This window comes from Sturnira hondurensis, unplaced genomic scaffold (genome assembly GCF_014824575.4).
Source record: "Sturnira hondurensis isolate 20B ecotype Veracruz unplaced genomic scaffold, ASM1482457v3 Scaffold0006496, whole genome shotgun sequence".
NCBI classification, from domain to species: domain Eukaryota; kingdom Metazoa; phylum Chordata; class Mammalia; order Chiroptera; family Phyllostomidae; genus Sturnira; species Sturnira hondurensis.
Window position 1 is genome coordinate 23,080,764 of NW_028079127.1, and position 27,041 is coordinate 23,107,804.

The following is a 27,041-nucleotide window of genomic DNA, read 5'->3' on the forward strand; positions in this document are numbered from 1 at the left end:
CATTGTACATTTAAACATTATTAAAATGGTGAATTTTATAAATTTTATCACAGTTTAAAAACTCTGGTATGTAATATATCTGTGACAAAGCCTGGTGTATGTTCAAAATAAGTTGCAACTGTGGTTTTAAAAATGGAAGGGTGCGTCTGGAGAACTGTTTTAGATCAAAAGAGACTAAAAAGACATGACAACTAAATACAAATTGTATGAAGTTTGATTGGATCCTGGATTCCTCCTCTCCAAAAACAAAAGCCAGGTATAAAGGACATTAATGGGACAACTGGGTAAATTTGTGTGAGGGCCGATTATTACTATATTATTGTATCAATATTAAATTTCTCAGAAGTGATTCTGGTAATGTTAGAGAATGTCTTTGTTTTTAGGAACTACATGCTAAAGTCTTTAGGAGTGAAACTTCATGTCTGCAGTTTACTCTCAAATGGTTCAGGAAAAATAGGTGTGTGTGTATAGAAAGTAAGGAGAAGTATGTGTGGCATAATGTTAACAACTGGTGAACCTATGTCAAGTTTATGTGGGTATTACTGGCAGGTTTAATCTCTTTCAACAAAAAAGTTGGGAGAAATATGAAATGAACAACACAGCATTTAAAACTGAATTTATGATGTGACTTCAAGCATAAAAGAAGGATGTGGTCATTGCATCATACTGATTATTTTTATCTTAAATTTTAAAAATTATATTGAAAAGAATACATGCTCATGAAAAAACACTTAAACACAGCATCATAGTGATTATTTTTCCCTCCCTACATTTTATAAATATTTTTCAGGTTTTCTACCAAGACAATGTGTCCATTTTCACAATAGGAAAGAGTATTTTCAAAAATGCTCTTTGAAGATATGGTACACAAATCCTCCTACAACCACATCAAAATTACAACTGAATTACAGAACAACTGTCATTCAGAACTACCTGAATTCTAGTTAAACAGAAATCCTGCAACTAAGGATACAAAAGAGAAGCCACATCCACACTAGTAGGAGGGGCAAAGATGTGGAGAAGCCTGGTCCCACACCCATGTATGGCAGACAAAAATCAAGTGGGATATTTGTCTGTGGAGATTCACCCTATGGAGCAAGGGGTCCCAGCCCCACAATAGGCCCCCCATCCCAGGGTCCAGCTGTGAGAAGTCCCCATAACTTCTGGCTATAAAAAGCAGTGGGGATTGTGTCTGAGTGAGATGAATGGCAGCTGGAGTCCCAAGTGTTCCTATTATAGGGCCTGTATAAGAACTTACTCAAATTCACTCCTGAGTTCCAGCACTGGAGTGGCAGTCTGAAGGGCACCTGGGACATTTAGGGAGAAACTGAAGTGTCTAGCCTGAGAGTGAAGCCTGGTGGGGCAGCTTTGTCCTGAACAAAAGTGCTGGCACAGGCCATTGTTCCTTTGCTGATCTTTCCCCTTAAAGAGCCTGCAGGTGGGTACCATATTGGAGTCTCTAACACCCTGGCTAACACTGTTTGCCCTGCTTTGGTGATTTCATGAAGCTCCATCCTACCCAGCTTTTGAGGTCATCTCATTCCTTTCCAGTGGCTTTTCTATACAAATGGCCTGCCTTGGCTTGTGCTGCAGACTTTCCTATAATTTCTCAAACAAGCAGCATCTGGCTTTGGCAGGCCCAATACCTTTTGCTAAGTATCCCCAGGCTCAGCAGCAGTGGCAGCTGGCCTTGGTTCACAGCTTGGCCTCTCCTGGGTACTTTCAAGCCCAACACAAGTAGCAGCCATCTGAGATCACTTTGTAGCTCATGCCGGGTAACATCTGGCAGAATAGAGGTGGCAGCCGACCTTATCCTGAACCTCCTGTGATACCTCAGAGACAGTGTATCCAGGGGACAGCTTCGGAGTGCATTGAAACACCATCCAATCACCTCCACAAGTGACATACACCAGGAGTGGACTCAGTGGGCACCAGAGCCCTAATGAAGTAAGCCCTGCTCCATGGGGTGGACCCCTGAACAACTGACCCTTCAGAGTCATCACAGCCAGTTTGCTTGGGAGTAAATGCCTCCACTGACATGAAAAGAGCAATCAAGTCTCAATTACAACAGGAGGGTGTACATAGACCACACAGGGAGGGGGAGTGGACCTGGAGTGTCCAGCATGGGTTACTGGGGAGGCTGTACCACTGGACCCTACAGGACACCTACTACATAAGGCCACTTTATGAAGCCCAGGAAGTGGAGCAGATCTACTTCTATATTTTTTATTTATTTTTTAATTCTCACCTAAGGACATGCTTATTGATTTTATAGGGAAGAGGAAGGAAGGAAATAGAAGGAGAGGAAAACATTGATATGAGAGAGAAACATCGATTGGTTGCCTCAGAAAATGCCCTGACCGGGACAGAACCTGCAACCCGGGTATGCGCCCTGACCAGGAATCAAATCTGCAACATTTCGGTTTATGGGATGACACTCCAACCAACTGAGCCACACCAGTCAGGGAAGCAGCTCTACTTAATACACAGAAACAAACACAGGTTGGCTGCCAAGATGAGGAGACAAAGAAACATGCTCAAAATGAAAGAACAGAACAAAACTCCAGGAAAAGAGCTAAACAAAATGAAGACAAGCATTCTCCTAGATGCAGAGTTCAAAACACCGGTTATAAGGATGCTTGACGAACTTAGAGGAAGAATAAATGAACTTAGTGAGAACTTCAATGATAACATAAGAATCATAAAAAATAGACCTAGAGAACAAAAGAACCAGTAAGAAATGAAGAATACATTACAGGGAATCAACAGTGGAGTAGATGAAACAGAGGATCAGATCAGAGGTATGCAATATAAGGAAGCAGAAAACATCCAATCAGAGTGGCAAAAAGAAAAAATGATCCAAAAAGGTAAGGATGGTATTAAGAACCTCTGGGATAACTTCACGTGTACCAACATTTGCATCATGGTGGTACCAGAAAGAGAAGACAGAGAGTAAGGAATTAAAAACCTATGTGATGTATAAAGGATATATGGACAAAGCCAAAGGGGATAGGTTTGAGGGTAGGAGGTGAGGCCATGGTGGGGTGAAAATGGAGACAACTGTACTTGAACAATAAAAAATAAATGAACAAAAACCTATGTGAGAAAATAATGATGGGAAACTTCCATAATGTGGTGAAGGAAATAGACATACAAGTCCAGGGAGCACAGAGAGTCCCAAATAAGAAGACTTCAAAGAGGCTTACACCAAGACATATCATAATTAAAATGCTAAAGGTTAAATACAAAGAGAGAATCTTAAAAACAGTAAGAGAGAAGTAGTTAATTACCCACAAGGGAGCTCCCATAAGACTGTCACCTGCTTTCTCAACAGAAACATTTCAGGCCAGAAGGGATTGGCTCAAAATACTCAAAATGATGAAATGACCTAAACCAAGATTACTCTACCCAGCAAAGCTGTCATTTAGAAATGAAGAATATATAAAGAGCTTCTCAGACAAGAAAAAGCTAAAGGAGTTTATCACCATAAAATCAGTACTGAATAAAATGTTACAGAGTTCTTTAAGAAGAAGAAAAGGAAAAAATAAGATAAGAAATATGAACAATAAATTGGCAATAATTACGTATCTACCAACAATTGAATCTTAAAAACAAAATAAACAAGTGGAACAGAAACAGACTCAGATTAAGAGAACATTTTGATGGTTGCCAGATGGGAGAAGGATTGGGGGTTGCATGACAAAGGTAGAGAGAATAAGCAGTACAATCAGTAGTTACCATATAGTCACAGGGATACAAAATACAGCATAGTGAATACAGGCAATAATATTTTAATAACTATATAAGGCGTCAGGTGGGTAGTAGATATATTGATTGGCACGATCACTTAGTAAGTTATACGTCTAATCATTGGGTTGAACACCTGAAACAAATATAATATTGTACGTCAAGTGTAAATGAAAAATAAAAATATATTAAAAATGCTCTTCGGTTACTCGGAATACTTCCTATTTAGCTGAGGTGAGACCCTGAATACAGACTTAAACTGAAGTAGAAGGTATTTCCATGAGAACAAAGGACACCTTCAACTGCCATGCAGGCAGGTGGCAGAGTGACAGGGTGGGGAATGCCTGGGCAGGTGAATGGCCCAGATGGCGTCTCAAAGACCCTCTCCAGGAGTCTTTTTTTTAAAGCTTAGTTTAAGAGTTTCTAAAGTTTGCTTTAGCTGAATGGATAAACATATGGATATACTTGGCATGACCTGATTTTAAAAAATTCTGAAAAGGGCTCTAATTTTGATTGCAGGAGCACATATAGAAGTCTCACATCTGAATTTTAAAACCTCCATCACAAACCTGCCCCATCACAGCCTGCATTGCTGGACTCCCCAGAAGGCCCCTGGGGGCTCCTGGTACAGTGAGATTTGGGGCTCCCGGGGAATGAGTGGGTGCGGGCAGCAGCAGGCAGCAAGGAGCAGTGTCCCAGCTTCTCCCATTTGCACTCCAGTTCTGCTATTGTCTGGTCACGCTTAGGAAGGAGCAAAGTTTGGTCACATTGATTTGTTCCTAATAAAAACTTCATGCTGAAATAGAAGGTCCAGTGGAGGAAAAGAACAATCAAAATTATTTCAAAGAGTTATAACTTTTCATTGTTTCATATTAAAAAAGCCATTACCCCAAACAAAGTACTATCACTTGATACAAATAATTGCTCAATATTTACCACTTAAGATGGTTTTCAGTCTCTTTACAAGTGTCCTGTCTGACTTTCTGTTCAAACAGGGCTTCCTTCATCTGTCTTGTTTTTGAAATCTCATTGCCTTGGTCCAAAACTGAGGATAGGAGCAAACAATGATTATACCAGAAATCAAATCAGAATCATTTGCTAAGAGAAAAACACATTCCCAATGGCAAAACTTAGCCATCTGAGTTTTGCTGCTATTGTTCATAAATAGTAAATGTCACAAGCAATAATTCTTTTATATTCTGCCCAGGTGCTGATTTAAGGTAGGTCAGCTGGTTACCTTCTCTTAATTCTTTAATCTTCAATTTTCCTGGCTCTTGGTTTAAAACAGATGCCACAGCAAATGGATTTGACAAATCTACTGGAAATCTCAAGTTCTGATATTCAATTTCCTGAGACCAAATCAGGAAGAACTACTCATTATTTTGCTTCATACTCATACTCCTCCCATCATGGTTAGTGTGATGCCCACTTACCTTAATCTTTGGAGGTCTTAATTTTGCTGGCAGTCGGTGAGAATTTATTTGTATCACTGACTTTTCTGGAGGAATGCGTTCTTTCTTAGAAAGAATATTTAATCTTTCAAATTCTTCTAATCTATAGTTTAAAACACATATTAAATTAGTACTTGTATATAACCCAACAACCCAAGGTTCCTATTTTTATCTTCCTTCAGATAATACCATGAATTGCAGCCCATTAATTAGTCATTGAAAATCAAGTGGTGTGTTAAAACATTGGTCTACTAAAATAAATGCAATGTCAGCATAATGATTTACATCAAAGTAGCTTGCAAATGGCTGTCTTACATTCTCAAAGAATGTAACAAGTGGAAAACATAATATACTGAAAATTGCTCTTATTGTCTAGCAACATTTACTTCTAGGTCATTGGTTTTTAGTGGCTAAATTTACTAGATCAGCCCTGGCTGGTGTTAGCTCAGTGGATTGAACGCAGGCTACAAACCAAAGGGTCACTGGTTCAATTCCCATTCAGGGCACTTGCCTGGGTTGCGGGCCAGGTCCCCAGTGGGGGCCATGTGAGAGGCAACCACACATTGATGTTTCTCTCTCTCTCTTTCTCCCTCTCTAAAAATAAATAAATAAAATCTTTAAAAAATAGATATTATTTTAAAAAATTTACTACATTAAAAAAAACCCTACATCGATTTGTCTTCTTGGTAAAAGAATAATTATGCCCACCATTTGTACTAAGATCTTTCAAAAGGAGATTCAGACTAATGTTTGAATATAACTGCAAACTGCCTTTGGACATATGTATGTATGTATATACAGTGCTGCTAACATGCCCATGGGAGCTATTTGAGTTATTCATTATGTATGACATATAGTTGAATTACATTATGTTCTTAAGTGCTACCTATGAAGCATTCCTTTAAGCAAGAATATCTGAACACTTGTTTCACAGGGGTACTCATTTCCATGATAGTACAGGTATGAGACAAGAATATACCAACACTCATTCATTTTGACAGTCAATACGCATCTGCTGTATACTTGTTGAACATGACCCACTGAACAACATGGGTTACATGCTAGTAATCTCACATCTAACACTGCTTATTTGAGAGTGTTCTGGAAGGTCCATGGCATAGGAGAACCTGTCCTTGGGGAGACACACTTGGATGGACATGGTGTGATGTGCAGGGATGAGGTGCTTGGTTAAGGAGTGAGCTGTGGCTCAGCACCCACATCTCAAAAGGGTTTTGATATCACTTCTGCTGTAAATACTGAAAAACAACAACACAAAATAAGGGTGTTAAAAAACAGTCTCTTTAAGAAATCTAATTGCTAGTGTTGACAATAAAAATGAAGAGGTCTAAGAGAGTGGTAAATTAAAGAGTTACATGTGGAATTTGGCTGTGCCAAGTTTAGGACATGAGTAAGTCCATCACACAACCTATTCTGAAGCAAAAAAAGCAACCTATGAAGCTTTCAGGAAACACTGAAGTCAGGATAATTTTTTTCCCTTTATGGTGAAATTTGTGTTATAGGACTATTTTAAGATTGGAAAGATATGCAGGTCTTGAAACATAGCCCTTGAGAATATAAAAAATGTGCTAAATAAGATACTAAACTAGTTGGGAAACCAAAACACAATTGTTTAGAAATAGTATATATCAGCATTTGTATGGTGCTTCTCCTATGTAAAGTTCTCATGTAGTTAAGAACAAGTCTATGGAGAGAGAGATATGTAAAAATCCCACTCAAGTGGTGTTTTTAGGGAAAAAAATCATGATATATAATACATCATAAAGGTACACTAAAAGTACACATATGTACACACATGTAATGTGTATCTATGCATAAAGAGAAGAAAATCAAGCTATTTCTTTATCATTTTCAAAATATTTATGAGAATTTTCTAAGATTAGTGTTTATACTGAGACAAATTTTCCTTTTAACTCTTATGAAAGTCATGTGTATTATAATAAAGCATATTATTAACTAGACACACTGGGATATAAAATACAAGCTCACATTCAAATGAAAATAGAACTTCAGAATAAATTTTAAGAATTTTAAAACTTAATCCCATTTCATATCTTAACTCTGAGTCGAATGCTAGTGTTTTTATAAAAACCTCATGTGGCACATTTCCCTTTCTGCTCTATGTCGAAGTCATTTTTTATACAGGACTTATTTTGGCTTCTTTGTTGTGGGTATCTGCAGGGTGTGGAACATTTCCGATGGGGATTTCCGATGGACACTGCCTAGAGCAGGCACTCAATTAATTATTGTATTAAAACTTTGAAAAGGTATGTTGTTTAGACCTAATGATTTAAATTTTGAGTAAACAATAATATGTACATAAGGTCAAAAATTCAAACAGTACACCAGTCGTAATGAGTGAAAAATTGTATCCCCTGAAAACCTCTGTATCTCAGTCAATGCTTCCCCTCTTGGCAGAAGCAACAATTGCTAAAAGCACAGAGATATTCTATGCATTCTCATTATATTTTTAAACTTTTAAGTAAGTTTTTGATGTCATTCTGTTACAAGAAAGAAAAACAGAATAGAAGAAAGACAGATTTTTTTTAAAAGTTTTAAGAATAAACATAAATATTCCAAAGCTGCTGTACTTTAAAGCCACATTGGGATAGCATGTTCCAGTGAAGACACATTCATAGGGTTGAGGGTTGAACTGTGAAATCCATAACTGCATTTTTATTTGTGCCATTCCATACTGAAAGGGTATAAACATTACAGTCACATTCATCTTCCCATTAGCTGGAATTATTCCTGAGAAGAGAGAAATGAGAAAAAAAAGATGCTTTCTCTTCTGCAAAGTCAAAGAAGCTCACATGCACACACACACACACACATTCTTCCCAGGATAAGCACAAGTTTGTACCCTCTTTATAGTCTTTTCATTAAATACATGTGAATCATCTTCTGGTGATTACATTGATTTTATTTACCAATTACTACATTAATCCTTTATAATGATTATTTTATCGTATCAGATACATAAATACGTATGTATCAATCACTATTAGTAAGTCACAGATGAATTCCAGGAACTGTAATCTTAAACTAATTACCAGATGCCAAGTTAATGCTGTAACCAACAAGGAAAAGCTAGAAACACACATAAAAGTTTTTGTCCAAAAAATTTCTTTATATTTTTGTATAACTTGATTTTTTTCCTTAAAAAGTCTTTAGTTTGGGTCTTCCAGTCAAGATGGAGGTGTAGGTTCACACAACCACATCAAAATTACAACTAAATTATAAAGCCCCCATCACTCAGAACTATCAGAAATTGAGTTAAATAAAGTCTGACAACTATGGGATTAAAGAAACCATATCTATCCAGACTGGTAGGAGGGCTGGAGATGCTGAGACACCAAACAGACTTGTTCTGCACCCATGTGTGGTGGTTGGAAATTTGGGAGAGCTCTCTTAGGAATGAGGAGTTCCAGCCTCACACCAAACCTCCTAGCCCAAGGTTCCAAGAACAGGAAGGTAAGTCCTCATAATTTCTGGCTCCAAAAACAAGTGGGGGTTGAGTCAACAGAGGAAATTTCTGGAGTCCCAAGCTGTTCCTCTTAAAGAACCATCACACAGACTTACTCACACTGACTCACTCTGAGCTCCAGCACAGGGGTAGCAATTGAAAGGCACCAATAGTATACAGGGAGGAACTGAAGTATCTGGCATCAAGGCAAGAGCTGGGGGACAGCTTTCTCCCGGACAGAAAGGCAGGTAGAGGCCACTGTTCCTTTTCTAAACCCTCCCCCACAGAGCTACAGAGCCAGCAGACAGGTGCCATATCTGAGACTCCACCAACTTGGGTAACACTTTTTGCTCTGCCTTGTAGCTCCACTGAGGCTCTTCCCCACCCAAGTTATGGACCCAAGGAGGCTGTTAACAGTGGCTTTTCCAAATGAATGGATGGCATTGGCTCATGCTTCACAACTTCCTAATTCTCTCAAATAAGCGGCAGTTGGCCTCAGCAAGCCCTCAGCCCCTATATCTCTTGCTAAGTAGCCCCAGGCCCGGCATTAGCAGCAGCCAGCCTAGGTTCACAGCTTGACTTTGCCTCCAAGCCCATGACAAGTAGCAGCCATCTGCAAATTGCTCTGTAGCTTATGCAGGGTGGCCCCAGGCAGAACACAGGTGGAGGCTGACCTTGGCCTGCATGACCTAGGAAATCCTGTGCACCCAGTGGGCAGCTACAGACCACACTGGAGCACCACCACCCTGTCCCCGCACAGCTGAACCTCCAAAGAAGGCAAAGGTTGGTGGTCAGTGGTCACAGCCAATCCTTGTAGCTGACTGGCTTGGGTAAATACCTCCCATTGACCTATCAACAGCAATCAAGCCTCAACTACAAGAGGAGGGTGTATTCAGACCACATGAAGGACACACCACCAGTAATCAACTTGGGTGATAGGGGACCCTGTGCCACTGGACCTTACAGGACACCTACTACATTAGGCCATGCAACCAAGACAAGGAGCCATAGCAACTCTACTCAATACAGACACAAACACAAGGAGGCTGCAAAAATGAGGAGACAAAGAAACCCAAATTAAACAACAGATCAAAACTCCAGATAAGGAACTAAACAAAATGGAGATAAGCAACCTCTCAGATGCAGAGTTCAAAACACTGTTTATAAAGATGCTCATAGAACTTGGTTAGGACCTCAAGAACATTAAAAAAAAATCCAGTCAGAAATGAAGGCTACACTAATTGAAATAAAGAACAATTTATAGGAAAACAACAGTAGAGTGGACGAAGCCAATAATCAAATCAATGATTTGGAACATAAGGAAGCAAAAAACAACTAATCAGAATAACAAGAAGAAAAAAGAATCCCCCAAAAATGAGGAGAGTATAAGCAGCCTCTGGGACAACTTCAAGAGGTCCAACATTTGCATCATAGGAATACCAGAAGGAGAAGAGAAAGAGTAAGATATTGGAAATCTATTTGAAAAAATAATAAAAGAAAACTTCCCTAATTTGATGAAAGAAATAGACATGAAGTCAGGGAAGCACAGAGAATCCCAAACAAAATGGATGCAAAGAGGCCCACTCCAAGACACATCATAATTAACATGCTAAAAGTTAATATAAAGAGAGAATCTTAAGAACAGCAAGAGAAAAGCAGTTAGTTACCACAGGGGACTTCCCATGACTGTCAGCTGATTTCTCAAAAGAAGCTTGCAGGCTAGAAGAGACTGGTGAGAAATATTAAAAGTTATGAAAAGCAGGGACATGTAGCCAGGATTGCTCTACCCTGCTAAGCTATTATTTAGAATCGAAGGGCAGATTAAAAAGCCTCCCAGACAAGAAAAGAAAACTAAAGGAGTTTATTATCACAAAACCAGTATTATATGAAATGTCAAAGGGATCTACTGAAGAAAAAGATAGAAACTACCAACAGTAAAATGGCAATACATTCATATCTATCAACAATTGAATCTTAAAAAACTAAGCAAACAAGAGGAAAAGAGACAGAACCAAGTATATGGAGAGTGTTTTGATGGTTGCCAGATGGGAAGTGTGTTTGGGGAAATGGGTGAGGAGTTGAGGGGGTTAAGAAGCACAAACTGGTAGTCGCAGAATGGTCATGCGGATGTACAGTACAGTATAGAGAATGGAGTAGTCAAAGAACTTACATGCATGACCAATGAACATGAACAAAGGTGTCGGTATTGCCTGAGGGAGTGTGGGGCACTGGGTGGAGGGGGAGCAAAGAGGGGAAAATGGGACAACTGAAATAGCATAATCAATAAAATATAATAAGAAAAATAAAATAGAACCTTCAGGATGGATAACTGCTCTCTTCAAAGTCAAATATCCCACCATGTGTTATTCCTTCCTTGTATCTCTGTTGCCATTGGGGCTGGGGCAAAGTAAGTGCTCAATAAATGTGGAAAGAAAAATAAAAGGGGGAAAGATAGAGGGAGGAGGAGGGAAATCAATGTTATAAGTTTGAGAAGTGGTAATGTTCTGACTTCCACTGAAGGCTTTCTGGTTTGCTACCTAAATGATTCCTTATGCCCCTATGCATTTAGTTTTTCCTGTCCGAGCAGAGGCCTTGCACATGCTCTCATAAATCCCTGACATACCTCCTTCCCATCTAACTTTTCTATGAATCTTAAACTACCATTGCTTTCTGTGCTCTCCCACATGGACATTTCACTCAGCCAGCTAAGTGTTTACTGAGCACTTACTATGGGCCAGGCACTGTTCAAGCACTCTAGAAATAGCAACAAACAAAACAAAGTCATAGATCTCAAAGTTTAGATTCTAATTGATGATAGCAAAAATAAATAAACAAGTGAATATAAAACATAAAGTCATGATTACCAACAAGAAAAATAAAGTAGGGTAAGGGGAGGCAAGCAAAATGTGACATGCAGGTGCCTCTTTATAACTGTGTTTCCACCTCAGTAACTACTTACTTACTGAATGAATGAATCCAAACATCAAAGCCTATATCATCTTACGTATTACATAAAATTCCTCCTGACTCTCCATCCACAGGAACAGAAAGTCCTCTAATGTCTCTCTGCCCTACAGTACTCACGTACTGCCTGAACTGTTGCCTTTCAAATTTTACAAGCTCCTAACTAGATTGCGAGCTTCTAAGGCAGACAACAGGCCCTAAAGCTCTTTTATCTTCATGGATCCTAAGCACACTGCTTCAGAAATAGGCATTTGTCAATCTCCTGAGAGCAGAAGTAAAAATCTTGAAATAATATCCCCTAGTGATTTAAGAGCTCACTGCAAGGAAGAGGTAATAGGCAGAGAAGCAATGTATTCTATCCATCAACCTAATATTAGCAGAATAGAAATGCCATGAAGCCCTAGATTCAACACCCTGACCACCCACTTGGTCAGAAAATATATCCATTTGACCTGAAGTTCATTGGGGGCATTACACTAAGAACATTCTAGTGCTCTGCTCCAGTTCATTAACTTAAAAAAAATAATAAAACAAGTTCTGGAGCAAAAGGATTAATGTCTGCCTTGACCTGACTGATTTATTTGTAAGTGCTCCCAGCCTAGTTCTGATACATAAAACATACTGAAGCTGTAGCCTAGGCAACCAGAGTACACTGCTTTTTCCATTAACAGGAATACCAGTTAGCAGAGCTCTATTAACACAGCTTGGTCTCAGCTGATTGTCAAATGTTAATAGCTACACAAGGGGTGCCAGGCAGTCATAGCTTATCGCTTGGCAAAAACAATGTTGGGAGAAATGAGTATGTTTCATGTTTTTTTAAAAAATATTTTATTTATTTATCTTTAGAGAGGAAGGGAAGAAGAGAAGGAGAGAAATATCAATGTATGGTTGCCTCTCATGAGTCCCCTGCTGGGAACTGGCCTGCAACCCAGGCATGTGCCCTGACTGGGAATGGAACCGCAATTGTGTGGTTCACAGGCCCGTGCTCAATCCACTGAGCTACACCAGCCAGGGCTGTTTCATGTTTTAAAAGTGAGAAGAGCACCTCAAAATTTACTACTTTAGTTAAAAAAACCCAAGCTATGATTTTATAGCTTTAATTTAATTTCAGATGATTACCCTTAACATAACCAGGGGTAATGTTAAATCACAGGGCAGGAAGGGTGATGAGACAAAGAGAAAAAGAGGAGAGAGTAAACCATAGAAATAAACTAAAGGCTAAGAAAATCCAAGTTTATCAACAAAGTGAGTATTATGAAGAAAATGTGACAACACCTAAAAATGCTATAAGTATAAGTATAAATGAAGTCACCAGAAAGTACCATGATATCTTTGCCTTGATTAAACATGCATAAATATGGGCAGTTACTAAAAGGGAATGGAAATATAAAAGTGTATTATTTGTTAGGGCATAAGGCCCAGGATGGGGATAATTTTTTAAAATTTTCTTTCCTTACGTGCTCATACAATGCTATTACAATGTTGCTATAATTTTTAAGTTAGTTTTCTTTAAAAATCTCAGAAAGTACAGACCATTCTCTCATATGCTTGATATATTATTAAGTATTGATCTCAATCTTCCAAATTTAGGGTTTTACTAGCTGGGGTTTTAGGTAAATTTCTTAATCTCTCTAAACCCAGTTGGGAATTTAATAGCTACATAGTTTAAAAATTGTCCATGAACAAGCTGTTGACAACAGCTTTTTGATTCCCTGGATTACAGAAGGAAGCACTTCAAGGTGTACCTTTCATCTTCAAACACTTCAAGGTGTACCTTTCATCTTCAAGCACTTCAAGGTGTACCTTTCACCACCGAGTTACATACCACCCACTGGGACCATCACTGGCCCTCCCTGCTGCCTTGGATGTGTGGACAAGGAAAGGCCCCAGGACTACACAGACCCTGACTCACAGCCTTGTTCAGCTTCTCATGAACTCTGTCATTTGGCTTGGTTACTTTACCTGAGGCTCATTTCTCTTATCTGTAAAACAAGATCAGGAGAAAATGATGTACAGGGTCTGCCATAATGCTTGGCACATAGTGTGTGTTCTGTAAATGTGTTCTTCCCAATGTCTGTGACAAATAAACAAGTTTTAATTTCTTTCTTTTTTTAACCCTCACCCAAGGACATTTTTTTTTCATTGTTTTTAGAGAGAGAAGAAGGGAGAGAGAGAAACATCAATAAGTTGCCTTCCTGTATTCACCCAGACCAGGGATGGAACCTGCAGCCTAGGGATGTGCCCTGACAGGGAATCAAACCTGCAATCTTCTGGTTGTGGGATGAGGCTCCAATCAACTGAACCACAGCAGCCAGGGCACAAGTTATAATTTCTTATATGTGAAATAATCATTAAAATGTCAAGATGAGGAAATCGTTTTTTGGAAAAACTTCTATTTGACCCATTTGAGTTCTTAAAAGTCCCCAGTCCTTATTTTAATCCATAATCCCTTCTCCCTCCAGGAAGCATTGTGACTGGCATCAGAAAAAAAAATAGTATTGGAATCTTCCTTTTCCTCCCCATCCATTAAATACCCAAAATGTGCACACTGGAGTGTAGTAAGGACACCCTAGGGGCTCTGCCTTTATGAATGGAAAGCTGAGGAGGAGTCTTAGCAGAAGGAGGCTGGGGAAAACTAAGCCAGGTCAGTGACTCACTGTCTGTCAAGTCTATGATCTGCTGGCTGGGAGCAATGAGTGCAGTGCATGTACTGCACGCTCACTGTCATAGGCACGGTACCCAGCACCACAGTCAGCTCTTGGTAGGGCAGAGGGATGGTACAGGAATGTTTAGTGCTGAGCTCAAGGAGCTGCCAGCAGTGTCTCGAAGAGCCTCCACATCCATCTATCGCTCAGACTAAAACCAGGAGCCACCTCCTGACCCCTCAAGCCTTACCTACACTTCAGCAAGGCCTAAGCACTCCACCATCCACTCCTCTTCATCTCCATGGCCAGCATCGATCTGGGCCAACCTTGGCTTCCTTCCTAAGGGGGCTGTGTGCTTTCTCCTTATGCTACTCCAATACACTTTTCCCTTCGAGCCTAAGAGACCATTTAAAATATAAATGAGGTCATGACACCACCCTGTTTAGAAACCTCCAATGGACTCACATCCAGCCCAGGACCAAACCCTGACTCCTACATGACTCAAGTCCCTCTCAGCCTCTACAATTGATCTCGAAATCTCCTCCCCTTACTCATACCCTCCAGACACACTGGGCTTCCTTATTTTCCTCAAATGTGACCATGCCAGCCTTTGCATTGATGGCTTCCTTTGCTTGAAAATCCTCTTCCCCAGCTCTAACCAGGTCTGGTACCTCTTTACCTATTGGGCCTAAGTGGATGCTTCTTTTCCTCAGAGATACCTTTCCTGACCACCTGACTGAGAGCTGTGAGCTGGTTGTATCACCATGGTTTATTTTTCTTCACAATCATTTCTACTGGGAAATGTCATCCTTTCTGTGCTTGTCTCTATTCCCCCACTAGAATGTCAGCTCCAGCAGAGTGGGAAGTGTGTCTATCTTGTTCCCTGTGTCACCTCAGTTCCTATCACAATGCTGGATGCACAGTAGGTGCTGAGTTCTGGAATGGATGCCTAGATGAGTAATGTGGGGGAGGGATGTGAATTTTGCAGAAGCAAATCCAGCAGCATTTCAGGTGAAAGATATCAAACAAAGCTATTCTAACTTGACTACCCTCCTGTTAAACTCATCAAAACAACAAGGAAAAAAAGTGTCAAATAAAAGAGAAAATAAATCTATTAAATAAGGGAAATGACTAGAAGCACAAAGCACAGATAAGCAGTACACCTACCAAATCCTGTAAACTGAGACATATGGCATGCTGAGAGCTGGGACAAGGTAAGTTCCCTCAAGTTAGAGTCACAGCCCTGAAAACATATTTGGCTTCTCTTTGATTAACATGATAAAAGGTGGGATCCCGTGTGGCTGGGCCCTGGAGAAACGACAAAGAGACCCAACCTCAACATCACAGAATGGCAGGGAGAACAGCTGAGGAAGTCACTGTGCTGCAATGCCATTTCTATCATCTGAGACCCAGGGCTACTTCAGAAGGTGGCTGGAAGTGACGTGGTAGGAGAGCAGAGGGTGAGTGACCACAGAATGGGAGCTCACAGAACAGATGGTGGAGAGACTTTCATATGACTCATATGGCCCTAGAGAGCACAGGGCAGTTATGGGAGGTATACCCCCAGGGTGCTCAAGCTGTAAGCGTGGTGCCAGATTCCCTGGGTTCCAATCCCAGCCCTGCCCTTGGGCATCTTGCCTAAGTACTCCATGTTGCCAATTCCTCAAGTGAACATTCCAATAGAATCTACGTATAAGAGTTGTCGGGAGTATTAAATGAGTTATATACTCAGAGTGGTGCTGGCACATGGGAAGCACTATGTAAACATTAGCTGTTATTATTATTATTATTGTTATTATCGCCATCATCCCTTCTTCCACATTATTCCCCTGACTTTTATACCTATTCAAGTTGTCCTTCAAGATTATAGGTAGCAGAGAGACATTCTCAAACATGCAAGCACTCTAGGTAGGCAGCCCCAGGAACCTATGATAACAAGCCACTAGATGACAAAATCCAGGTGCCAGAAAAAGAACTGAGCCTCAGTGGGACTGGCACTTCTGAATGGAAAGTGGAAGTGCAGAGATTGGTCAAGGCATAGGGTGAACTTCTCTGGGTCAAGCTCACTGACTGCTGCTGTGGTCAACTGCATGTAACCAGCCCAAATTGACATGTCTTCTTGAACAGGTGATACCAAGGGCCCTCAAAGGTGAGAAGAATACGTGAGACTTAGTTGAGAACTATTATTAATTTCTCTAACTTTTCTCTCACAAAATAGAATTTTCCTAAATTCTAGTCTGTCATACAATTCTACTTGCTCCCCTCTCCCACTTCAAGGCTGGTGGCATTACTCTTCCAGCATTACTGTTCCAGCTTGAGTCTGGAGTTAAGTCAGCTGGTCTCCCTGAGCCTCACTACTTTCAGCTGTAAAAAGGTGATGATAATGGTCCTTCTTCACAGGGCTGTGGGATGAAATGAGGCAGTGCATGTTATGTGCTTAGCAATTAGTAAATGGGAGTGGTTGTTAACATTATGCCAGCCACACTGCCACACACTGAGGATATATTGAGTGCCCAGTAAAACACAGCACTGCCACCAACATGACAGAGCTGCTCAGGGTCTGTTCCTAAAGAATTGCCACTTGCTTATCTAGCTTTTCCTGCTTTCTTCAGTATGCTACTATCACTTAGTTAAAGAAGGGGCAGAGGGAATTAATTTGCACCTTATATATTAACTGTCCCTAATTTTTCTCCCTCACCATTAGGTTTGGGGCTTTAGAAAGTCACAAGAAAGTTTGATCTCTTTATTCTACTTCTCCTGAGCATTCTTTTCAAATCTTGCATATGGCCCCTGGCTAGTCTTCCATTTGCTGAACTGGAAGATTATTAGAAGCACTTTGCTAGTGTATTTCACTCACTTTTATCACTTGTCAAAGATATACCTGTATGTCTCCATTTCTTTGTATAGCCTTATAATCAACATATATTTTCTGGGATAAGGCTATTCATGATCATCCTAACCACCAACAAGAAACTACATTGCACTTCAAAAATCTCAGAATGGAGGTGGGGCTGGCGTCAGTTGGAAGACAGGGAGATCATCAGTTGGATTGCAGGAATGTGAGTGGGGCTGGTGTCAGCCGGAAGATAAACAGATGTCGAAAATCTGTAATCGGTTTAAACACGTTCTGGAAGCTTGAATTTTGAGATCCGGTTGTGGGCTGAATTGTTTTTTCCAGAGGACACTTTCCTTGTCTTGCAGTTTCTTGCATTAGTTTGAGTATCAAAATAATGCTGGCCTCATAAAATAAATTTTATATATTTAAGTTCTGGCCAAGATGGAGGCATAGGTAGAAACCCTTTGCTTCCTTTCACAACCAAAAGGAGGGAAATGACCAATCTAAAATCAATAAACAGCCAGAAGTGCCAGAAAATCATACTCCATGGAGCTCTGTCAACCAAGGAATTACAGAAACAGTCAATCAGAACAACCAGACCAGTAAGAACCTGAGGCAAGGTGGTAGACTTTGTGGGTGGGGCTGGGAAACTGAGTCTCAGAGCTCACTGTGGACTACGGCAGTTCCCAAGACGGGAGAAACTCCCGGTTTCACACAAGCGTTTGTTGGAAAGTGGGGCTAGAGCCGAGCAGGCAAGACGCACTGTTCCCCCTCTGGCCCCTCCCCCCCAAGCAGCACCACAGCTCTGCAAGGAGGGTTGCCCTGCCCTGGTGAAAACCTAAGTTTCCCCCCCCCCTTTACAACTTAACAGGCATGCCAAGACAAAGAAATATGACCCAAATGAATGAACAGAGCAAAGCTTCAGAAAGAGAGCTAAGCGATAAGAAGAGGGCCAACCTATCTCATGAAGAATTGAAAGCCCTGGTAATTAAAATGCTCACAGAATTGATTCAGCTTGGTAAAAAAATGAAAAAGCAAATGAAAGATACCCAAAATAAAATAAAGCAAAATATTCAGGGAACCACCAGTGACAGGAAGGAAACCAGGACTCAAAGCAATGATTTGGAATGAAAGGAAGAAACAAACATCCAACTGGAAAAGAATGAAGAAACAAGAATTCAAAAAAATGAAGCGAGGCTGAGGAATCTGTGGGATAACCTGAAACAGTCCAATATCCAAATTATAGGGGTTCCAGAAGGAAAAGAACAGCAGTGAGAAACTGAAAACTTATTTGAAAAAATAATGAATAAAAACTTCCCCAATCTGGTGAAGGAAATAGACTTCCAGGAAGTCCAGGAAGCCTAAAGAGTCCCAAAGAATTTGGACCCAAATTAAAACACACCAAGGCACATCATAATTAAATTACCCAAGATTAAAATAAGGAGAGAATCTTAAAAGCAGCAAGACAGAATGAAACAGTTACCTACAAAGGAGTGCCCATAAGGCACTGATTTCAGCTGATTTCTCAAAAGCTGATTTCTCAAAAGCTGATATCAGCTGATTTCTCAAAAGCAACCTTACAGGCAAGAAGGGGCTGGAAAGAAGTATTTTAAGTCATGAAAGACAAGCACCTACATCCCAGATTACTCTATCCAGCAAAGCTATCATTTAGAATGGAAGGGCAGATAAAGTGTTTCCCAGATAAGGTCAGGTTCAAGGAGTCCATCATCACCAAGCCCCTATTATATGAAATGTTAAAGGGACCTATCTCAGAAAAAGAAGATAAAAATATGAACAGTAAAACGACAACAAACTCACAACTGTCAATAAATGAACCTAAAAGAAAAGAAAAACAATGAAAAAAACTAAGCAAACAACCAGAACAGGACAGAATCAGAGAAATGGACATCACATGGAGGGTTTTCAGTAGAGAGAATGAAGGGAGGAATAGTGGGGAAAGGGTACAGGAAAGAAGAAGCATAATTGGTAGGCATAAAATAGGCATAAAATAGGAAGAGGTTAAAAATGGTATAGGAAACAGAGAACTCAGAGAACTTATTTGTGCAACCCATGGACATGAACTGAGGGGGGAATGCCAGAAGGTTGTGGGGTATAGAGTGGAGGGGGGATAAAGGGGCAGAAATTGGGAAAATTGTAATAGCAAGAAAAAATAAAAAATATCTCAGAATGGCTCCTAGTTCTCTAGGAAATTATATATATACAAACACACACACTTGGCATTTTAGAAGTGATTCAAAGTTTCTAATTTGAACCCTAATTTTGGACAAAATATGCACTTGCAATGATGAAAGCTCAGGAAACAAATGGATAACTCCGCTAACATTTAAAAACAAACCTTTAGTGTTCACAGCAGACTACTATGAACAGATATTTAAATCCCAAACCTAAACATCAAGAGACAGAAACTGGGGAGCAGGAATCACGTCAGGTGGAGATTTCACTTTCAAAGGTTCTGAGCAGCATTGGGACCTCTCTCCTTTAGGGCACGCAGATAAAGACTGCCCACAATTCACCAGAAATGTCACTGAGATTCTGAAAGCTGGGGAAGAAGTAACACTCCCATTTTATTTGAAGTTGAATTAAAAGGTGAATACAAAACCAAGGAGATATCAAGAGCCAAAATCAGAATAAGAATGAATTAACTTCCAATGTCTAGTTCTGATCTTGGAAGAGCTTGGAACCAGGCTGTGTTGAAGAAACAACACTATGGGCCATTTGATGGAAATATGCTAGAGACTCTCTATTTGGTTTGAAGTCCAACAACCAGTACACAACCTATAGGTAAGTACCTGGACATTATTATAAATTATCTCTGTGACTCAAATGATCCCAAGTATCCTTATCCCCATGTGTTCAATTCCAATTTACATTAGGTCAGATATATAAAATCTGTAACTTGAGAACTACTCTCCAAATCCTCTTCAATGTAGTAACTCTAAGAAAGTTGAAAACTTGAAATCTTGACTCTCCTTACCTGATGTTGGCTCAATAGTAAAGGCTTCATGAGACTGAATTAGAGTAACATGAAACTCAAAATCTACTGGGCAACTGCACTTCAAAGGAATAACATATTTTTTGCTGCAAAAAGAAAAATGGAAAGTGTCATTTTTCTTTATAACTAGCTCTTTTGGTATCAAAGACTAGAAACTCAAGTTATGTAATAAACAACAACAACAACAATAAGAGTCAACACCAATACAATAATTCCTGGGTGCCAGCTCTCCTGCACATTTCCCAGATAGTAACTATTCTAAAAAATCTTTAAATTTATTTTCAGAGACGGGGGATGGAAAGGAGAAAGAGGTGGAGAGAAACACTGGTGTGATGAAAAACATTGATTGGTTGCCTCTTGCAAGTCCCTAACAGGGGGCCTGACTGGGAATTGAACTGGCAACTGTTTGGTTTGCAGAACACCCAACCCACTGAGCCACACCAATCAGGGCGATAGTAACTATTCCAATCCTATGAGGTAGTACTATGACCCTCCCACTTACAGGAGAGCAAACTGAGACACAAGAGAGAATAAGTGTCCTGCCCAAGGTGATGTGGCTAGTTAGTTGGCAGAACTGGAATTTAACACTGTTCAACCATCCTGAGTGTCCACATTTCAAATACCTCTGTTCTTTCAGCCTCTCAGATGCTGCAGGTTTATTCTGTTGGACACTCACAGTCACGGGGCATGGCATCTCTGCCACATACCAGGCCTAGGGAACCTAGGCCCACCGAACAAGCAGGCCTCACAGAAGCTGGGAAGCCCCGGCCTCTACAGAACTTGGAAACAGGTCGTGTTGAAGAAACAACACTACAGGCCATTTAATGGAGATATGCTAGGAACTCTATTTGGTTAGAAGTCCAACAACCAGTACAGAACCTATAGGGGGTCTGTGTTTACCCAAGACAAGGTCAATATCTGGGTAAGCTTGAGGTTGTCGCTCACAGCACCACAGGAGCTGTCCAGTGGAGGCATTTCTCAGAGAGCCTGGAGCTCTTTATGTCCTCTTTTTCTGTCAGGACAGTCCCAGCTAGGCCAGAGTTTGCAGAATGAGCGAAGCCTGGAGCGGTGGTCTTCTAGCCCGCACTAGCCTCCTACACAGAGATCATCTGGTTCTCTGGGTGTTGTGGACCGCTCTGCCTGGTTTTAGGAATTGTAACTCGACCCCGTGTGGCTAAGCATGAGTCAGGTACCTCTGGAATGCAAGCTGCAGGAGACAAGGCTTGTCTCTGGTAGCAAATGCTGCCTCAGTTTCCTCCCTGCCCCCAAAGCATAGTCAGACGGGTAAGATCCCTCAGAGGAGGGGCAACCTAGGCCAGACATGATCACTTGAGAGGCTGTCATGGAAGGACTCGGGGGCCTGCAACAGAGAGCTGGACTCTCACACCCCAGCTTTGACAGAGCCCGAGTCCCCATGTCCTCTGGGAGAAGTGCTTCCTGGCTCTAATCCCCTTAAGCCTGAATACCTGATGGGGAGGGATGCAGCTCCTTGCCTTGCTAGAACATGTCCTGGGGGGAAATCTGGCATCACAAAGACTTCCTGATACACCTGTGAAATCTGCTCTGCTAAGAGTGCTTTCATTCATGCATTAAGGGTTCCAGCCAGAAAACCTAAAACTTCCTGACAGACACTGACTCAGACTAAACCCTCAAATTTCTTTGAAATGTTATCTACTGTTTAGTCCTTGCTGCCCTGTATTCCTGTATATTACAACCCAATAAAAAGCCCTTGGAGGAAAGGGCTCAAGGCCTTTTTCTTTTTTAAAAAAATAAGATTTATTTAATTATTGTTCAAGTACAGATTTCTGTCTTATATTCCCAACCCTGCCCACCCCCACCAGTGCTCCCCACCTCCCTCCCATTCCAACCCCCCCCCCTTAGTTATTATCCATGTGTCCTTTATACTTGTTCCTGTGAATCCTTCCCCTTTTCCCCTGTGATTCTCTCCCCTCTCCCCTCTGGTCCCTGTCAGCCTGTTCTGTATTTCAGTGTCTTTGGTCATATTTTGCTTGCTTGTTTTGTTGTTTAGGTTCCTGTTAAAGGTGTGATCATATGGTATTTGTCTTTTACCACCTGGCTTATTTCACTCAGCATAATGCTTTCCAATTCCATCCATGCTGTTGCAAAGGGTAGGAGCTCCTTCTTTCTTTCTGCTGCATAGAATTCCATTGTGTAAATGTACCATAGTTCTTGGATCCATTCATTTACTGACGGGCATCTAGGTTGCTTCCAACTCCTGACTATTGTAAATTGTGCTGCAATGAACACTGGTGTGCATAGGTTCTTTTGCATTGGTGTTTCAGGATTCTTAGGATATACTCCTAACAGTGGAATTGCTGGGTCAAAAGGCATGTTCATTTTTAGTTTTCTGAGAAGATTCCATACTGTTTTCCATAGTGGTTGTACCAGTCTGCAATCCCACCAACAGTGAACTAGGGTCCCCTTTCCTCCACAACCTCTCCAACATTTGTTGTTTGTTGCTTTGTTTATGGTGGCCACTCTGACCAGTGTAAAGTGGTATCTCATTGTGGTTTTAATTTGCATCTCTCTGATAGCTAGTGATATTGAGCATCTCTTCATGTGTCTCTGGATCCTCTGTATGTCCTCCTTGGAGAAGTGTCTGTTCAAGTCCTTTGCCCATTTTTTAATTGGGTTGCTTGTCTTCTTAGAGTGGAGTCGTGTAAGTTCTTTGTATATTTTGGAGATTAAACCTTTGTCTGAGGTATCCTTGGCAAATATGTTTTCCCAAACAGTTGCTTCTCTTTTTATCTTAATACTGTTTTCTTTAGCTATGCAGAAGCTTTTAATTTTGATGAGCTCCCATTTGTTTATTCTTTCCTTTATGTCCCTTGCTCTAGGGGACATATCAGTAAAAATATTGCTGGGTGAAATATCTGAGATTTTCCTGCCAATGTTCTCCTCTAGGACTTCAATGGTGTCACGGCTTATATTTAAGTCTTTTATCCACTCAAGGCCTTTTTCCTCTGGGAAACTGGCCACCTCTCATCCCCAAGCAGATCACATCATGTCTCAGTCATGTTTACTCTCATCCATGGCACACGGGGGGACTTGTGAGGAAAGTCACTCCCACATCTGGGCACCTTAAGCAGCAGCATGTTGAACCCCTCTTGGTGACCTAGCTAGGCCCTCTGACCTAGTCTTTCTTTGTTGCTCCTCCCTTCTCCACCTCATTATCTCTGATGCCCACACTTACCATCACACCCTCCTCCTGCCCAGTGGCTAGTTCCCACCTCTTAACCTGTTAAATGAGAACCTCCCCACCAACTGTCCTTTCCCCTCACATTTACCAATTCCTGTTCCTGGGAGGACATGACTGTGATCAGTTTGAGCAGGGCTTTCCGTTTGAGCAGCCCCTATACTGTCTTCCGGGTGGTGCCCATTCAGACCTACTTTGTGTGGGAACTGTACCACCAAGACCCGCTTCCTTACTTGCCCAGTGCCAGTCTGCCTGGGAGCCTCTAAGTCCCAGAGCAGATGGAGACAAAGCAGAGTCTACTTGCTTCTCCAGAGTAACTTCAGCAAAATCCCCATCTCACAAGACTACTGTATTTTTTGGACTACAAAATGCACAATTCCCCCCCCGCCCCCACCAAATTTGGAGGGAATAACGGTTGTTAATGCTGCTGTTGAATTCTGTTTACATTTATATTGGTGAAATATTATGTTATTTATGTTGTTAAATATTTTACCACATTTTTTGCTTCGAAGTTTTTTTTCCTATTTTTCCTCCTGTAAAACCGCGGTGCATCTTACAGTCTGAAAAATATGGTAAACACTTAACAAATATTTGCCGAAGCAAAGTAAATTCATTCCTTCTCAGTAGCAATTGTAAGGATACAGTATAGTTCAAATGTGGTTTAAAAAAATTATGCCAAGAGCATTTTCACTTGGCTTTAAATTCATTACTTTTTAAAAATATCTGAAATATTCCAAATATAAAGAAAAATAAAGTGAATAATAAATAAAGATGTCTTATGCCACTACCAAGTGCATTACATCTTCTACTTTGGGTATCAATGTGTTATTTTTAAGGAAGCTGCAGAACAGCTGAACCCCCTGTAGACCCTCCCCTCATCTTCTACTCTTTCCTGCCTCTCCCTCATAGTGGACACCACCCTGTATTCACTATCATCCTCATGCATTTTTATATCATGACATACATTATGTACTCACCAAATATGTAATATTATATTGTTTTCAACAAAATTCTTCAAAAACTTGCTAATTTTGCTTTAACACTATGCTTTTGAGATTTATCTGTGATGATACATCAGATTCTAGTAATTTACTTTAAATAGTGAGAAGGAATCCTATCTCACACTGTATTTATGTACTCTCCTGCTACAGGGCATTTAGGGTGTGCCTTACAGCAGGAGACTGTGGCATTTAGGTTTGCACTCTTTCACTATCGCATTATGACAGTGACAATCCTTGTGTGACTCCTTGTGTATCTATCCCAAAGCTACTATAGGAATAACTAAAAAATGGAATTGCTGGTAAGCAGCAAAGTAAAAATGTCAACTATACTAGATATGGCCAAAATGCTTTCCAAGCCCTTTTACCAATTTATGTTTCCACTAGCACACATGAGAGTTCCCGTTGCTTACAACACAGGATTTTCAGACATTTTAACTTCTTCCAACCTGGTGGAGGTGAAAAGGTATTTCATTTTCATTTCTTTGAGGTTGAGCTTCTATTCCTATGTACCCATTTTGTTTCATCCATGAATTGCCTATGCATATCCTTTGCCCATTTTTCTTTTGGGTTGTTTTGTTCTCTTATTAATTTGTAAATTATAGATATTAATTTTGTCAACTATATTAATTCATATAAATTCTAGGTAAGGGTAATCATAGGAAGTATTCTCTTCAGCCAACAGTGAGATCAACATGCCATCAGTTTTTAGCCAAACTCATAAATCCTGTCCTAACTCAGGCTCTACTAGAAGTATCCAGTCCATCTTAACTCTCTGAGATGCATACTAATTCTGAAACACAGGTACATAGAGGTCATTGCATTTTCCAGGCAATTCAACCTAACAGACCCCAAGGCCTCACTGAGCATGAGCTACTCTGCAACACTAAGTAGATAAAATAAACATTACCAATTATATATCCACTCAAGATGTAAGCAGCCTCGGGAAATGGTCAATGAGAAGTGTTAAACTTAAACTACTCAGATATGGTCTCTGAAGTTGAGGCCAGTGACTCACACAGACAACATGGGCTGGGTGGTCCTCTGGTTGGTAGCTCTGGGGTCTGCTCAGTGATGCCCTAGCAAGGTAAAGTCACCTGCTCAGGAATCTTCTGCTAAAAGATTCATGTTTGCATTTTCCTGAACTAAAACAAAAAAAAACTGCTGGGGATTTTTATATATGCCACATTTTTTCTTTTTAATATATTTTATTGATTATGCCATTATAGTTGTCCCATCCGCCCCCTTCATTCCCCTCCACCCTGCACACCTCCTCTCCCCATTCCCCCCTTTAGTTTATGTCCATGGGTCACAAGTTCTTTAGATTATATATTTCCCATACTAATCTTGTCCTCCCCCAATTTTCTATCTACTATCCCTATGCTACTTATTCTCTGTACTTTCCCCATGCTTCTCCTCCTCCCACTCCCCTGTTGCTAACCCTCCATGTGTTCTTCATTTCTATGGTTCTGCTCCTGATCTAGCTGTCCTCTTAGTTTGCTTTTGTTTTAGGTGTGGTTGTTGATAACTGTGAGTTTGCTGTCCTTTCACTGTTCATATTTTTCATCTTCTTTTTCTTATATAAGTCCCTTTAACATTTCATATAGCAAGGGCTTGGTGATGATGAACTCCTTGAATTTGATCTTATCTGAGAAGCACTTTATCTGTCCTTCCATTCTAAATGAAAGCTTTGCTGGATAGAGCAACCTTGGATGTAGGCCCTTGCCTTTCAGGAGTTGGAATACTTCTTTCCAGCCCCTTCTTGCCTGTAAGGTCTCTTTGGAGAAATCACCTGACATTCTGATTGGAACTCCTCTGTAGGTGACTGTCTCCTTATCTCTTGCTGCTTCTAAGATTCTCTCCTTCATTTTGATCTTGGCTAATGTAATTATATGTTCCTTCTTGGGTCCAACTTCTTTGGCACTCTCTGAGCTTCCTGGATTTCCTGGAAGTCTATTTCCTTTGCCAGACTGGGGAAGTTCTCCTTTATTATTTGTTCAAATAAGTGTTCCACTTGTGGCTGTTTCTTTTCCCCATCTGGTACCCCTATAATTCGGATGTTGGAATGTTTAAAGATGTCCTGGAGGTTCCTAAGTTTGTCCTCATTTTTTTGAATTCTTTTTAAAAATTTTTTATTCATTTATCTTTAGAGAGGAAAGGAAGGAGAGAAGGACAGAAACATCAATGTATGGTTGCCTCTCGTGAGTCCCCCGCTGGGAACTGGCCCGCAACCCAGACATGTGCCCTAACTGGAATCGAACTGCGATTGTGTGGTTTGCAGGCCCGCACTCAATCCACTGAGTTACACCAGCCAGGGCTTGAATTCTTGTTTCTTCCTTCTTTTCTGTTTGGTTGTTTCTTTCTTCCTTCTAGTCCACTCCCCTGATGTGAGTCCCAGTTTCCTTTCCATCACTATTGGTTTCCTGTGTATTCCCCTTGATTTCAATTAGTTTAGCCTTCATTTGTTCTTCTAATCTGTGACTAAAATCAACCAGTTCTGTGAGCATCCTGATCACCAGTGTTTTGAACTGTGCATCTGATAGGTTGGCTATCTGTTGGTTGCTTAGAAGTATTGGCTCTGGGGCTTTGAGCTATTGTGTTTGAGCCATAATGTTTTGGTCTGTTCATGCCTGTTACGTACGAGGGATGGAGCCTTAGGTGTTCACCAGGGTGGGGCGACCCAGTT

General features: G+C 40.6%; 1 protein-coding gene across 2 annotated transcripts in view; it reads right to left on the reverse strand.

Moving 5' to 3' along the window:
- The window catches only part of CFAP221 (cilia and flagella associated protein 221), a 114,734-nt gene that overhangs the window by 43,679 nt on the left and 44,014 nt on the right, over positions 1 to 27,041 (reverse strand). For both annotated transcript variants that reach the window (XM_037049885.1, XM_037049886.1), the window contains exons 7-11: positions 20,123 to 20,226; positions 7,808 to 7,967; positions 5,181 to 5,301; positions 4,985 to 5,096; positions 4,684 to 4,792 (exon numbers count right to left, since the gene is read on the reverse strand). In XM_037049885.1, coding sequence (XP_036905780.1) covers positions 4,684 to 4,792; positions 4,985 to 5,096; positions 5,181 to 5,301; positions 7,808 to 7,967; positions 20,123 to 20,226 — 606 coding nt within the window. The remainder of the gene's footprint in view (positions 1 to 4,683; positions 4,793 to 4,984; positions 5,097 to 5,180; positions 5,302 to 7,807; positions 7,968 to 20,122; positions 20,227 to 27,041) is intronic.